At 39.1% G+C, this 17093-nt stretch overlaps 1 protein-coding gene across 1 annotated transcript in view; it reads right to left on the bottom strand.

Moving 5' to 3' along the window:
• Positions 1–17093, bottom strand: part of CSMD1 (CUB and Sushi multiple domains 1) — a gene marked incomplete at its 3' end in the record, with an annotated part of 1748580 nt that overhangs the window by 226656 nt on the left and 1504831 nt on the right. The window contains exon 26 of the mRNA XM_082680517.1: positions 9516–9718. Within this exon, the coding sequence (XP_082536643.1) occupies positions 9516–9718 (203 nt within the window). The remainder of the gene's footprint in view (positions 1–9515; positions 9719–17093) is intronic.

Here is a 17093-nt window from a genome sequence, read left to right as displayed (position 1 = left end):
GATTTGCTCTTGGCCAACATGGCTTTTCTCAAACACAGGTTCAATACAATCGCCCTCCTCGGAGCAGCCCTTTAGACAGAGTCTTGTGTGGGTGAGACCCAGCAGATGTGGGCTTGTGTGATGAAGGGGAAATGAAAGATAAGAACAGCCACACGAGGTCTTGTTGGAGGCTGGGCCTGGATTGGATCGGATGTGGTGACGGGATAGACCCGGACATGCCAATTTTGACATGTCTGCAAGATGTCCAAACGAATTTATGTATTTGGCCCCTTAGAGCTTCACAAGACAGGTGTGAGCTCCGAATAGAGAGTTTTGAAGTGATGACCTTCTGGATCTTTGTCCACACCCAGGGAAGAAAGAACATTGCTCAGAGAGACAGTGAATAGAGAGATCAGATGACTTAAGACCAGGTCCCAAGGAAACCAGGAAGAGGAAGGTGAGACTGCAGGAGACAACAGAGGGACTGGCAAGGCAGGAAGGATTGGAGGGACAGTTGTGAAAATCCAGGGAAAATAATATTTCAACAAGGTGGAAAGTGTCAGATGCACTGAACTTCTGCAGGAGGCCACTGACCAGAACCACGAAAAGGTGTGTGTTGAGACTCATGGCTTATTTTTGACCGTGACAAGAGCAGTGAAACCGAGGTGATGGGGGCAGAAACAAACCAGGGGGCTGCAGGATGATTTGGAGGTGAGGAAACGCACACAGCAAGCCCAAAACATGTTCTAGATGAAGGAGAAAAACAGGATGCTCAAAAGTGGCAAAAGGTTGTTGTATGTATTTATCTTAAATTGTGATTTGAGCGTCTGTGTACAAGGAGTGAGGAGTCAGAGGAAAGGATGAAAATGAAAGAAGACGAGGACACACCGGGCAAGGTCCCAGCAGCTGGGGGCATATCCATGATATGACCAGCCTTGCTTGGGAGAAGGCGTGACTATCCCAAGTTAACAGGAGTGAAGAAACAGAATGATGTCTCCTGGAGGAAGTGGAAGGAAATCCTTCTGACAGGTTTATCTTTGTGAATGAAGACTCCAGATCATCCACTGCCCCGAAGAGGAGACGAGCAAAGGGGTGAAGGTTTGAAAATGAGGTGAATGGGACCCAGAGTTCCCTGGCAAAATAACTGCCTGTAGCTCAGCCACGTGAGGGTGGGGGTCCCACAGTCACTGGGAAGAAGCTCTTGGTTTACGCGTCTCCTCACCAGAGGATGCTGGGCAGACGCGATGCAGGAAGCACATGGGTCAGGGAGCTTAGCACGTGGTAAGAGACTTGATTTTAAGGATAAAATGGCTGAAGACAGAAAAGAAGTATCGGGAATTTAGGAGGAACCAATAGAAGGGAGAACAGCGACAGCCTAGACGCCCCAGTAAAGCACTAAGAACCGACACAGGCGGGGAAGTGGAGATGGAAAGATCAGCTGTGGGAACGGAGCAGCACGTTCCAGTTCAGCTTTGCCGACTGAAGGTGAAGCAGGATGCAGTGCACCCTCCCAAGAGTGGCTGGTGGAGTGGAGTGGAGACTGCGGGGCATCAAGCAGGAGATGAAGACCTCAGAGGTGGGCGTCACCCCAGGGAAGGTGGAGGACACATCCCGCAGCTGCAGGGAAGCAGACCAGGGTCCTCACCAGGTGGGCCGTCCAGAGGAGGCGGACAGAGACAAGGAGATTCTAGGTGAATGGCATATGTTTCCCCATAACTTTTATGAAGACCGGGCAACGTCTGCCTCATTAGCACTGGATCCCCAACGCCAGCACTGATCAGGAGCACAGCGGGAAGGGGTTCAATATTGGTTGGTGAATAAATAAAGTAATACACGAATGAATGAATGAGTGGTTAGTTCATTAATTCCTCATTATTACACCAATGTGTTCACACAAATTATGAGGACAAGGGTGACCTGGGCAGGGTGTGGTCAGATGCTTATCTCAATATTTGTCACAGTGATTCAAATTTTCTATGTTCTCCTCACTGACTCAACTTATTTCTGAATGACATGCTTTTAAAGACATTATGATAATTCAGTCTGTAAAATTTAGGAGCATCCCCTTCTCATTCAAGCGAGGTAGCATAACTCTGCCTACTGCACTGTGCTGATTGACAGTTACATCCGCGGTCCTGGGGGCGGGGGGCCGTGCTGGGACTCCCCACAGAAATCACTGCTGCCTGAGGAATGATTTATGAGCTTTCAGTAGGAGTAAGATTTAGATTAGCAGAAAGGTAGATACAGATGATACTCCCACTAGTAGTTTTATAGAAAAGGGTTGAGATCTCTTTCACAGTAAGTATTAGATACATCCTCAAGGAAAGGGAACCCTTTGTGCACTGTTCGCAGGAATGCTAATTGGTGTAGCCACTGTGGAACACAGTGGGGAGGTTCCTCAAAAAATTAAAAATAGAGCTACCATATGATCCAGCAATCCCACTTCTGCACATAAGATCAAAGGGAATGAAAACAGGATCTCAAAGAGATACCCGCACCCCCATGTCCACTGCAGCACTATTCACAATAGCCAAGATATGGAAACAACTTAAGTGTCTATCTACAGATGAATGGATAAAGAAGATGCAGTATATGTACACACACACACACACACACACACACACACACACACACACACACACAGGACTGTTATTCACCCATGAAAAAGAAGGAAATCCTGCCATTTGCTACAACATGGATGGACCTCAAGGGCATTATGCTATGTGGGATGTCAGGAAGAGAAAGACAAATACTGTATGATAGCACATATGTGGAATCTGCAAAAGCTGAATTCATAGAATCAGTGAGTAGAATGGTGGTTATCAGGGGCTGGGGGGTGGGGGTGAATGGGAAGATGTTGGTCAAAGGGCACAAACCTCCAGTAACAAGATAAATAAGTCACGCACAGCATGGTGACTACAGTTAAGAACACTGCATTATATACCTGAAAGTTGCTAAGACAGTAGCTCTTCAGTGTTCTCACCACCAAAAAGCAGTGGTAATTATGTGATGTGATGTGGTATGAACTACAGTGGTGATCACTTTTTAGTCTCTAAATGTATCAAATCAACATGCTGTACACCTTAAACTTACACATTTCTATGTATCAATTATTTTATTATTTTTTAAAATTGAGGTATAGTTAATTTACAGTATTACTGAATATGTTAGTTTCAGGTGTACAACACAGTGATTCAATATTTTTAAAGATTATACTCCATTTAACGTTGTTACAAAACAATGGCTTTATTTCCCTGTGTTGTACATATCTTTGTGGCTTATCTATGTTATATATAATTGTTTGTACCTCTTAACCCCCTACCCTATCTTGCCCTTCCCCATTTCCCTCTCCCCACTGGTAACCACTAGTTTGTTCTCTCTACTGGTGAGTCTGTTCCTGTTTCTTTTTTTTATATTCACTAGTTTGCTTTGTTTCTTAGATTCCACATATGCAATAAGTCAGTTATATTTCAATAAAACTGGAGGGGAAAAAAGATACATCCCCAAGAATAGGGAAGATGCCATTATGTGTCCTGTTTTTCTCTGTTCCTCTTGTTATCAATCTTGTTAGTATTAGACAAAGCCAACCACAGCTAAAACCCCAACACTCTGTGGAATCCAGGATTTAGAATTTAAACTAAATTCTAAATAAGCTAGCATCTTAGTCTCAATAATTCAACACACACCAGTTCTACCCCTGTTATGAGCTGGGTGCGAGTAATCAAAGGTGGATAAAACTCTGGCCTCTCTGGGTGTGAGTGGCCAATGATAAGAACATACGATCAGTTTTCCACCAGCCCCACAAGGGGAGTCCCAAGAGAGCGGGGGGTGAGCAGTCTAGCTGCACCTGCTGTGTCCTGTCTCTGCGCAGAAACTTGGTACAGGCGCCTGGTCTCTATGGCCGGTTCTCTCCTATAAACAATCCCACTCTGCTCAGCAACTGGCAGCCCCAAGGGTCTCTCTTGTTTTGAACAACAAATGATTTTTTTTAATGAAAATGTACCTATTAAATTATCCTTCAATAAAGTAAATTAGGAAGGGATGTTATGTAGCCGCTAAGTTAGGACCATTATTTACAGGGAAGTCCATCTCATGGAATCTGAGGGTGCAAGATCACCCTGGAGCCGTTCTCCCTAGAGTGGGAGAGCTGAGAGTTCGGACCACTAGAGGCTCAGCTGAAGTTTATTTAACCCCTAGAGTAAAGGTCAGTTTTGTGAGCCGAACTCCATTTTCTTACATTTTATGCATGATTAAATAGTAATTAAACTTTAATGAAAAGTGTTAGGCTGATTACAATTAACATAATTGCACTAGTCAGTTCTTATTCTCATGTTTTACATGCTGTGTGCAGCTGGCAGGACAATGGACCTTGAATGGGGTGTGAATATCCTGTGAGCACCAACAGTTCATTTTTCTAGTGGAGAAAATGTCTTACAGCAAAGGGAAGGTAAACACACACATAAGGAAGGGTGTGGTGTGCAGCTGCTCCCTCAGTGGCCATTAAGCCTGCACACAGGCACATAGCACAGGCTAAGAATCAATATCCCCACACCCCAGTAAGCAGTTGTTCTTCTCCCAAGATTATTATAAAGCAGGGAAAAAAATGATCTTTTTTTAATAAGATAAGGAAATTTATCAAATGATAGATTAAACTATGTTCATTTAAATTAAAACATGGGTATTAATCTTTATAAAATGAAAATAGTCTGCCTTGTTTCCAACTGGTATCAAAACATTAAGGAAGGATAAATAAATGTATAAAGAATTATAAAACTTAAAAGGTCAACAAAGATGCATACATGTTATTAAATCTGTCTAATGCGTTTTTTTTACCAGTGAAAACACAGTCTTTACTGTCCACTACTTCTGATAATAAATGTCATATAAAGACCATTAACACTGGACAGAAATTAACTCAGAACTGAAAGAATCTTTATTATTAAAGCCTTTTCTATTAACATTTTTGAATGAAGCTGAAATCAGTAATGAAACATCCTTTTTGGTGCATGACATAGTGTTTGTCACACAATCAAAATCATCCTAATATTTTCAAGATTCGCATCGTTGGAAAGTTTTCAAGCATATTTGATTAGAAAACAATTTTTAGCCACTGACTGTATGTCATGTTCTAGATATTCTGCCCTCCAGGAACTTAGTCCCGTAGACTGCAAGTAGGATGCTCACACATGATGGGATAAACACTGTCTCAGAAATATGAGCACTGAATTTGGGCACTGTAAGTGACAATGTCATTAATTCTGCTAAAGGGGTCTTAAAAGATGGTGTGTCCACATGTGGATTCATTAAGCAAGCAAAGAGGAAAAAGCCAAGAGCAGTGTGTAAATGAACATATACCAAATACGTGCATACAAATACATACACGCCTCTTGCTGGTGTGTATGTTACAGGGTGGTTGACAGAGTGGAGGGCAGTAATTAAGGATGAAAACTGAAAATGCAGAGTTTTGCATAAGTTTGCATACAGGCTTTTATAGCCTTTATTTTGGCAATGGGGAGAATCAGAACTCTCTCTGGCTGAGATGGGAAGCCAGTGGAGAGTTCTGACCAGAGCAAGGTGCCTCATTAAGACCCATCCTGGTTCCTCTGGTCAGGTAAGATCGTAAATGGACAAGAGCGGGGAGACGAAGCCAGTCTGTAAGCCAAGGAAGCTCAGTCCAGTGTGGAAGGACCCAGATCAAGGTGGTAGGGGTACAGGTGGAGAGATGTGGGATTTTGAATATGGACCCTACTGAATCTGATGCTTGATTATATGTGGGGTGGAAGATAAAGGGGCGACTCAGAATGCAGCTGACATTCACCGAGATGGGAAAGCTTGAAGGAAACCAGGTTTGAGAAAGGAGAGGATTGGAAATGTGGTCACGTTTCACATGGTATGTCCTCTGCTTTCTATCCCCACATCAAGTTGGAGGGAGACCTCGGGTACTCAGGGGAGAGGTCTTGGGAGGCTGACCGATGGAACCTGAGGAGTCAGTACTGATGGAGAGAAAGAGACATGAGGACGAGCCCTAGTGAAATCCAACCTTTACAGCTTGGGGAAGGAAAGATGAGAACCAGAAAAAAGACTATAACGGAGTGGCCACTGGAAGAAGGAGGACCAAGAGGGGATGGGGAGATGGAAGGCAGTTAAAGAAGGTGTTCTAATAATAGAGAAATTGTCAAAATTAAAAAGCCACAACCAGGTATGGATTATGTGACTGAGAGGGAGGGTGACATTGATGTTAAATCCTTACACTTTAACTTTATTGAGAAAAGTCTGATCATTCAAGTGTCTCTAAGAAAACGAATGTTCAAATAAGGGCTTTTCCTGCAATAACTAAGTTACACCTACAATGCGAAGTTCACGTAGTATTGGCATACTATCAAGTTAAAATGGTTTACCAAGAAAACTAATTTAATACTATTGAATACATGTCATTTTTGCTTTGCAACAAAGGTCATACTCAAAGTATCAATTATTTGAGGAACATACTGAAGTTTCATTATCTTTTATTTTTAAATCATAGATAAGTGCTAATACTTCAAATTCTAACATTAGCTTGTCTTAGGAATGGCAGCGCAATCTAACTTACACATAAAGTACCTCTTTTTTTTAAGTCCCAGGATCATAAAGACAAATAAATGGGCTTTTCCTGCCTTCCACCTACAGAAGAGCAGCAAGGCTTCTTGAGCTGGAGGGATAGGCTCTTTTGCATGTTTCAAGGAGATTCAAGCCTTTGGTTTAGAAAGACTCTAGCCTGATCTAGTTTCATGGCTGGATTCACCAGTGGTGAAAGGATGGCTCAGAATTGCAGGAGTGGAGAGTGGCACATTGGTCATGGGTATAGGGAGGTTGACCAGATATCCCAGCTTGCCATTGCTGAAGGGGGTTCCTGGGACATAGGAATGTCAGTTTCACGGGCTTGACGATGTTCCTTTGGGAACTGTATCATTTAGGATCCAACACAAAACATATGACACACTTCCCATAGATCATTTGAGAGGGTTTCTTTACAAATGTTGGGTTTGGAGAAGCCCAGGTAGAAGTGTGGTCACTGGGAGTTGGTTACAGAAACCTGGAAAGGGACATGTATGGATACGGCTTCTTGAGAAAAATAGTGAGCTTTGGTTGAGGGAATCTGATAGGGAGGTATCACACTCCGACACCGCTCTCCTCTCTGCACTTCTCATCTCCTGCCCGAGCCCCCCACTGGAGGAACCCAGGCAGAGGGCACAGAACATAGTCCACACATGTCCACCACTAGGATCAGAGTAGATTGAGAAATGGTGGAGAGTAGATCTAAAAGGCAAAGGGAAAATACATGATGCAAGTGGAAAGGTGCTTAGAATTTGGTGCAATATCTTCAATTCACAAATAAAGCAATAAAGAAAGAGATAGGTCAGTTTCAAATCTCTGGAGATCAAGATAGAAACCCAAATTTTCAGCATCACAATTCAGGCCAAGTTTTTCTAAATTATGCAAGCAAAGTTTTTATATCTTGTTTTTTCCTTCCCATAGAGTTTTAAAGACCATGCAGAAACCCATTCATACAAAAGCCTCAGAGTCAACATTTTATTTTCAAATGGTATTTCCCAAAGTGCATACTAAATGCTATGTTAAACCATATGAAAATGCTAACATTCAACCATTTTTTATCTGCAAAAATGACAATTCTGTATGGTTCAAACTAGAACACTTGGAAAACCAAGTTAAAAAAATTAAGCAAGTTTCATTTCTGTAGGAACTTTAATGGACGTGTTCATGTTTATCACCTCCTAAGCATCAATATGTCAGTTAAGTATATTATTTGTATAATTATAAATATAGAACATAAATGTCTATGCTCTCAAATAACTATAATAAAGGATTCTCCTTTATCTTTAACCCAAACTAGGAAGATGTCTTTTCAAAGAGAAAATCATGAGAAATATAGAAAAATAAGTGGTTTCTTGGTTCCACATGAATTTTTAAAAAGGGAAGATTTTAAAAGGCCAGGAACAAAACAACATACTCTTACCATATAATATAACAATCACACTCTTTGGTATTTACGCAAAGAAATTAAAAACTTATGTCCACACAAAAACCTACATGCAAATGTTTATAGCAGCTTTATTCATAATTGCCAAAAGTTGGAAGCAACCAAGATGTCCTTCAGTAGGTGATGGATAAATAAACAGTGATACATCCAGACAACAGAATACTACTCAGCACTAAAAAGAAATGAGCTACCAAGCTGTGAAAAGACATGGAGGAACCTTAAATGCATGTGATTTGCTGTGAATCTAAAACTGCTCTAAAGAATAAATTCTATTTAAAAAAAAGAAAAAGAAAAAGAAACCAAGGCCAGGAGAGTATAGAATGGGTAGGAAAGGAAAACAAACATAACCTCAAAATGGTACCAACTTTTTCATTTTGCTAAACAAGGACATTACATCACACATCTTTCACCTACTCTTACCACAATTTCTAAAGATGGAGGCCATATTTATCTCACAAAAAAGAGCAAAAATGATATAACCTTGGAATAAAAAACATTTTTTCCCAAGGCAGGATAGCAGAAGCAAACTTACCTTGATATTTTTGCCATAAACCAGTGAAAATTTTACCACGTAGAGATTCTATTCCATGAACACATATTCACAAACTACTGCCTCAAAGCACAGCGAACCAGAGGTAAGAAACTGTGCAGACTTTAACCTTAATTTTATTACCAACCTTTTAAAGCATCAAACTGACCTAAGTCCATTTACTCATGTAAATCCTAAATATGGCTCACCAGTGACCTGCCCAGAGATAAACTGAGCCAGAATATGTTTATGTGCAAATTCCGCTAGTTTTACGATGACGGCTGACCCTGGGTGCTACCACATTATATGACACCTCTACACGGTGCAATTTGAAGGGTTCGCAAAGACGGAACTGCCACAAAATATCTCCACCCCTTCCTTCTCAGGAAACTGTTCCTTAAAAATGGGCTAGACAGTGAAGGTGGGAACCATCGTCAAGAGGTAACAGCTTCAAAGTGCAAACGTGGTGCCCACTAAATCCTGCAGAGATTACTATCCTACATAAGCTATTTGAAACATCAGCCCTAAGGAGGGAAAAAATGCAGGGCCCTTCTATTCAGGGAAGTTGAAAGCAGAAAACTGAAGCAGCCTGGAGACATCAAGACTTCCTGGCACCAACCAGAGAGTGAGGGAGCCTGGCGCTGGTGCTGGGTGTGGCGGGGGGCACCAAAGATAAACTTGACCTCCCGGTAGAGACCCACATCTGTCCGGGGCCCAAGTTTAAATATTTACTGATTAACTCAAACCTTTAAAGTAAGTTGTTTTTCCCCCATAGCTAAGGAGAGCCACTGTCTATCCCCATCTGAGAATGAACAGAATTTCCCAAGACAAACCGTTCTCTTGATAGGTGTTTTAAAAATTGTGTATTTTGCTCAACAAAAGGTACACCCTTGTCCGGGGAACCGTAAGACACAGATGCGGATCTGTCTCCCAGTGTCCAGATCACGAAGAAGGGGGCCGTGCACCTACTTGAGAACTGGATGGAGAAGCCGGACTTGCTGATGAAGAAGTCGCTGTCGAACTGCAGAGTGAGCGAATTGAAGGTGCTGTGAATGTCCTCGGGCAGTGCTGAGCCGCTCCACTCCTTCAGCAGGATGGCGCTGTCCACCGGCCCGTCCCACACCTTCAGGATGTCATGGGCCAGCTCCGTGTCAAACACGATGAAGTGGAGGCTGCAAGGAGAGCACAGCTGGTACGGTGACTGAAAGGCCCCTCCCGCCCAGTGAGGACACCCCAGCACAAAACTCGGGTACACACCAGCCCGTTTCACCCACACCAAACCCCACCCCAATGTGCCTTTCCTTGTCTGACAGTTATGGATGAGCCTGGAGCCTCACAGAAGTGGATTCACTCGTGCACATCAGAAAACAGAAGCACCTACTTCTGTCTGTGATGGATACAGGGAGACCACAGAGCTCTATGCTGAGCTGTGTGTTTAAGGATGAAACCAGGCCTTTTGAGACTGTCAGCTCTTTTTACAATTCAAAGCTTTCTCGGGCACACAAATCAAAGACGGGTCTGATACAGCTTTGTTTTAAGCTAACAGACGTCGGATTTTAATGCGTGTGGTATCAGTGTTGTTCCTGAAATGCCCCACTAGGTGGTAGCATCCATGCCAGGACAGAAACGCTGGCAGAGATGATGTTTACAGCAGGAGGATATTGTGTACCTGTATCCGAATGATCTCAGCTTATGTTGTGTTTGTTTCTGTACATTTTATTTTCGGAAAAAATACATTATTTGAAATACCAACACAAAGGCAGAGATGTGTAGTATAAACTCCTTTCTTCATAACACTTTAACATGCTTCTATCACGTTTACAGATACCAAAGCAACTTAAAACCTCCGTGTCAGAGGAAGCTCTTTCAGTGACGGCAGCAGACCTGTAATTCTATTTATGGCAATTCAGACAGATAAAACAGTTTAATATCAACAAAAATCATCTGTATTTGCCGAATGCTTTCATTCATTGTTTTTCCACTCACAAAATTGTAAGAGAGAAAAATCATAATAAATGACGTACGAAAAACGGTACACAAATCCCAATTATTTACTTTGTGCATATTATAAATTCAAAGAAAATATCTATCTCACCCTGCATAAATATAAAATGTAGTATATTTTTAAATGTTTGATTTAAAATATTTTTAATATAGAGGGAAGTACAGAATATAGCAGACACTTAGATACCTACCACCACCAATGTTAACATTTTGCCTTATTTGCTTCAGATCTTTTTTAAAAATAAAATTTTATAGACACAGTCCTACTCCCCTGCCTCTCCACTTATGCATTTGTTTTTCCTCTCACCCCACATTCTGAAATCGTGATGGTCTCTTCTCATTTATATTTTTATAATTTTCATATGCTCATGTAGTATACCTATCTCCAAACAACATACAGTACTATTTTGTGCGTTTAACAGTAATTACATGCTAGATGTCATTTTGGCATGTATGTGCTTGTATCATTTTCAAGTTGCTTTTTATATTCAGCATAAGGTGAAATTCCTCTAAACTGAAAGATGTAGATTTTGCTAACTTGCTTTAGAAGCATGAGGAAACGCTTCATTTGTCTGGTCCTCTAACAAAAGATAGTTTCTGCATTTCATTATGACAGATGGTGCTCAGCCTAGGGTCCCTCTAGGCTCAAGAAGAGAAATGGCCAAGTTGTTCTAGCATGTGACTGTAACTTCTTACAGTCTCACAATAAAGTACAAATGGCTCTGTGTTGTCACATCTTCACCAATACCTGATAACATCAGACTTAAATAGTTGTAAAAAGAGAAAATTTGATGGTTGTGGAACGGTATCATGTTTAAGTTACATCTCCCTGAATATTCATGAGGTTGAACATCCTTTTGTGAGTCTAAGGCAACCCGCTTTCAATATAGTTCAGCCATCCAACAAACACTTATTGAGCACCGACTATGTACCAGGCACTCTTCTAGGAATTTTGGATACATCAGTGAACTAAATGAAGAACCCTGCCTTCATGGAGGTTACATGGTTGGTAATGGGGGAGATGAGCGAAAAACAGCAACCACAAAAAATAAGTAAAGAAGACTGCATTTTAGTAAGTGGTAAATGCCATTGAGGAAAGAAAAAAGCAGAGCAGAATAAGCAGCACTGGTCATGCCAGGACCAGAGGATGGGGGGAGATTTAGGTATTATATGGGGTTGTTGGTTAACCCATGTTGGTGAGCAGAGGTTTGAGCAGACTTGAAGGAGATGGAGGGGTTGTTATACTTGGTGTGAGGGGAGAGTGAAGCCCAGCAAAAGCCCGACACAGAGGGCATGGTTTCAGCATTTGAGACCATCCAGGCACCAATTTAACCAGAGCAGAGAGAGGGCCTGATAAGGAAACTGAGGCCAGAGAAATAACGGGTGTAGTGGATGGGGAGGGGGAAGCAGGGGGCTGGTGGGCAACACACAGGGTTTTGTAGATTGTTCTGAAGATTCTGGCTTTCACCCTGAGTGACAGACCAATGTGGTGTTTTTGGTAAAGAAGTTATCCCACCTGTGATTTAAAAATAATTGCTCTGCACTTGTGTTGGCAACAGGCTATACAGGGCAAGGCAGAATCAAGAATCAGATGGCTGTTACTCAGAGGAGCTGGACAGGGGAGGTATTGAGAGGTTGTCAGATTCTGGGCACGGTTTGAAGGTGGGGAAAACAGGACTGGGTGAGCCATGTATGATTAAGAGAGGATGCAAGGTCACTCGAAGGTTTTTGCCTGAGAAATGAGAAAGGTGGAGAGGTCACGGGCTGAGGTGAGAAAGGGTGCAGGTGGAAAGGTTTGTGGGGTGGGAAGACCAGGATTATGCTTTGGGCCTGTAAATTCAAGATGCCTACCGGACACTGAGTAGAGACTTGAGCAGACAGCTGTTCATGCGAACCTGGAGCTTCAGAGAGAACTCTGAAAGGAAATAATAAACCTGTGTCTTCGGAAATAAATGGTCTTAAGTCATGGGACTACATGAGATCATCAAAGGTCTTAGGTGGAGAATAGGACCATGGACTCTGAATTATCTGATCACATATGATTGCCCACTTCTGTAATGCATTCTTCATCTCTTTTATTACTGTTTATATATTATATTATATTCTTGTGGATGGATTTTGTTACATTCCCTTTATCGTTTTAAGAAAAAACCCCTGCTACTTACTACGCTAGGAAGGTTTTCGTTTTATCTCTTTATGTTGTTGATCATGAACATGTATTCAATTCTATTAAACTACTTTTTCTATACCTATTTAGATGATCATACAGGTCATTTTTCTTAATATATAAAATGGGAGTAATTACAGAGTTCAGCTCTTAATTTTTATTTCCTGTTCTTTACTTGTTCTTGTGATATGAAGGTTATTTTAGCCTCATTAAATGAATCAGACCATTTCCATTTTTTTCTTTTGGATGGAAGGTTTTTCCTATATATTGGTATAATATAATCTATTATTTTCTTAAATTTTCTAAAAGTAATCCTTATTGTAGGGGTATATTTCAATTCCATTTCTAATGTCAATTATTTGGGCCTCCTGTATTCTATCATAATATGTCAGTTATTTTTCTACCAATGATACCTTTTCAAGAATCAGTTTGTGGGTTTGGTAATTCTCTATATTATTTCTTCCATTAATTTCTTTTACTATATTTGTTGTTTTTCAACTATACTTCTTTGAATTTACTCTGATAGCATTTTTCAAATTCCATTAGCTGGAGCTTAACTTGATTTTCAAGCGATCTTCTTTTTCCAATATGTGCATTTAAGGCTATAAATTTCACAGTAAGCTGTTAATCATGTGTCTTTTCTTTTCAAAATTGAGCATGTGTTTTCCTTCTTGCTACAGATTTCTATTTCTATTCCATTTTGGTCTTGGTGTGGAGTATAAAAGTGATTCTCTGCTTTATTGTTTTCACTGATTAGTTTGTTCCTGGTTTGTGATCATGTTTGCACATGTTCCATATTTACTTGAACAGAATGTGCACTTTCTAGTTGAAGGCTGTATGTCTTTTTAAAATAAGCTTAGTAATTGCATGGTTCAAATCCTCTGTAAACTTACTAATTTGTTACCTGTTTGATTTATGAGTTATAAAGAGTTAAAGGAGGCATGCTGTGCAATTTCCAATGTCTCCATATAATTTATTTATTTTGTTTGTATTAAGCTATATTCTTAGCTGGATAAAAGTTCCTCTTAACTATCACATATGTCTGGTGAATATATATCCCTAAACCAATAGTAGTATTTTGTGTGTTAACAGTAATTGCATAATAGGAACACTTACAAGGGAATGACAGGTTGTTTGAATATAGATTCCAGGTTGACAGTTATTTTCCTTTAGTACTTCAAATACCTCTTTCTTTTGGTCTGTATTGTTAAGAAGTCTTCTATCAGGCTAGCTAATATATATCTTCCTTTTTTTAGCTGTTTCTCGGATCTTTTCTCCACCTTTGGTGTCCTTGGGCTTACTAGAATGTGTCTAGGCATGCACTGACCTTTACTAATGCTACTCGAGACACATTAGGCTTTTATTAAATGCAAAATTCACATCATCCAGCAATTCTACTAGAGATTTAGGGGATGTAGAGAACTACTGCTTTCTGTAACCATCACTGCAGAATTATTTTACTTTTATACTGTGTGTATGGAGTAGTTGATAAAAATATAAACTAGTGAAGAAAGAAAGAAAAAAGGAAATGAATCTAAGCGATAACTATGCATATAAATCTATGGCAATATATTTTAAACTATGCATAAAATGGTTTTCTAGAAAATAGAAATTACTAAAATTGACCCAAGGAAACCAATATAGACAAACATACAGAAATATACATCTTATATTTATCAAAATATTTTGAAATTGGTGATAAACTGAAAACAGGACAAATGTCCAACAACAAAAGAATTAAAAGTTCAGTAAATACTGATATGTAAAAAGTCCATAAAAGTACTGCTAAGTGAAAAAAATGTAGAAAACACTATGTTTTTTACTTGTCTTACATAAATAATTTCATTTATTAATTCCAATAATTTCCTATAGTTGTTTTTGAATTTTATATCTTTAGGTGGTAGAATTTAATATTTTTTCCATTATGGAGTTTTTAAAATATAATTCACATATATTTATTGAAATAAATAAATAATTGAAAGTTTAGTCTCTGAGATTGGGACCAGGACAATGAGATTCATTTCGAATCATTATTCTGGTGACTGTAGCCAGTGCAACAAGGCAAGACAAAGCCAAAAGATTTGACAAAAAAGGAAACCAATCTTTTATTAATGTAGATAACATGATTGTTCACAAAGAAAAAAATTTTAAACCTAAGAACTCAGAATTAATACGTGAATTTATTTATACAAGATAAATATAAAAATATAATTTATTTTCACAAGACAGTCACAACTAGAAAGTGAAATAAAAATACTATTTACATTATCATCAAAAAGTGTGCTATAGCTAGGGATAATTCTAGCAAAAGATGTACAAGAGCTCCTCACAGAAAACTATCATTATTGAGGCAAATTATATAAGATCTACATAAATGAGACAATATACTATATCAGAGATCAGAAAATTCAGAATTGGAAATGATGTCAGGTTTCCCTAAGCTGATCTACTGATATAATGTGATTCCAGCTAAAACCCTAGCAACTTCCTTGTAGAAAGTAACAAGTGTTTCTAAAACTCATATGGAAATGCAAAGGGTCAAGAATAGCCATGGCAATCTACATGAAAAAGAACAAAGCTGGAGGAATACAGTACCAGATATCAGTACTTATTAAGTAATTCAGTGATTAAGGTAGAAAGGTATTGCACTAGATGGACAAATAGATCAATGTAATGAAGTTCAGAAACAGGCCTATAATTATATAATCATAATTATAATTATCTGGTTTATAACAAAGGCTGCACTTCAGTTAATGGAGAAAGACTGACTTTCCAACAAATGGTCAATTGAACTGCACTATGGACAAAAGATTCCTTGCATCGTCCTAATACCTTACACAAAAGTTAATTCCAGATGAAATGAAAACATAAATGTGGAAGATAAAATAGATCTCCTATAAAAAAAACTTAAGATAATATTTTTTATAACTTTGGAGGGCAGGATTTCTTAAACTGGACACAAAAACACTAAAAAACCCCCCCACAAAATATTTGATACAACTTAATAAGAAATATACTAACCATAAAAGAAAAATGAGCCAAAATGAATTTGACTCACTGAAACTGAAAACCTGTCTTTACCAAAAGACATCATTATGAAACCAAAAGACCACTGAGTATAAGAATATAGCTGGTGAATATATAATCAACAAAAGATTGCATTCAGATGTATAAAAACTATATACTAATCAAAAGGAAAAGATAGGCATTCCAGTGCAAAAAGAAATGAGCAAAAATCTTCAACTGACATTTATAAAAGAGGATAGTCAAGAGACCAATAAACATATAAAAAAGTGATGGCCTTGATCAGTCACCAAGGAAAAGCAAATTAAAACAACTACACACTAGAATGGCTAAAAGGAAAGACAGTCAATGCTTAGTGCAGGGGAAGGTGAGGTACCTGGGAATGACCTACACTGTGATGGGAGTGGTGTTGGTTTAACCACTTCGGGAAATCATTTGACAGTATCTACCATAGCTGAGTACAGGTGTACACCTGAGAGAAAAACATGCACACATCCACCAAATAATACATGAAAGCATATCCAACAGGACGTCATTTGCAATAACCTTAAACTGTGTAAAAACAATTCACACGTCCATCAACACTCGGAATAAATAAGTAAATCATTGTGTATTCATGCAATGGAATAATTTACCTGTATCAGTGGCAGTGAAGGTTGAGGAAATCAAGACACAAAACTAATCACACTGTATAATTCGATTTTTATAAAGTTCAAATTAGGATAGCGATTATCTATCTGAAGTTAGGATAGTGATTATCCTTAAGAATGGATCGTTTAAATGGAGCTCAAAGGGCACAATGTGGGTCTTGATCTGGTTGCTGGTAACAAGGGGTATTTTTATAAACAAGCTGTATACTTATCATTTGGATAGTCTTATGTGCCTATGTTATATGTTAATGAGAAGCTTACACAGACAAAAAAAGATTCACCCTGATGCTGTAAGTTTTGCCATTTGGGAAATACCTTGTAAATTCAATAACAACAAAAATGATATAACAAAATTTAAACAGATAAAGAAATGGCCATTTTTCATTCTAAAAAAAATAATTAAAGTCAATATGCAGACACCATACCACTAGGTAGGGAAAGTTTAAAAATTGATTTTAAAAAGTATCATCCTGAAGGAACTGTTAGTCATTTCAGACACAGTCATGAAAGAAAAAAAAAACAAAAACATACACTTTGCAATGCACAGTGTCACAAGCTTTAAGAGATGTGAACAAAGCATCAGGTGTGTTTAATTCTGCCTCAAGGTGTCTGGGAAGGGCTTTGTCAGGCAGAGAGAAATAGGAAGGATAATTCAATAAAGAGGATGAGACAAAAAGCGACTGAACAAATACATTCATTAAT

This window comes from Grampus griseus (assembly GCF_964374135.1).
Source record: "Grampus griseus genome assembly, chromosome: 21".
NCBI classification, from domain to species: Eukaryota; Metazoa; Chordata; class Mammalia; order Artiodactyla; family Delphinidae; genus Grampus; species Grampus griseus.
Note: the sequence above shows the minus strand (reverse complement) of the source record. Positions and strands in the feature narration are given on the sequence as shown.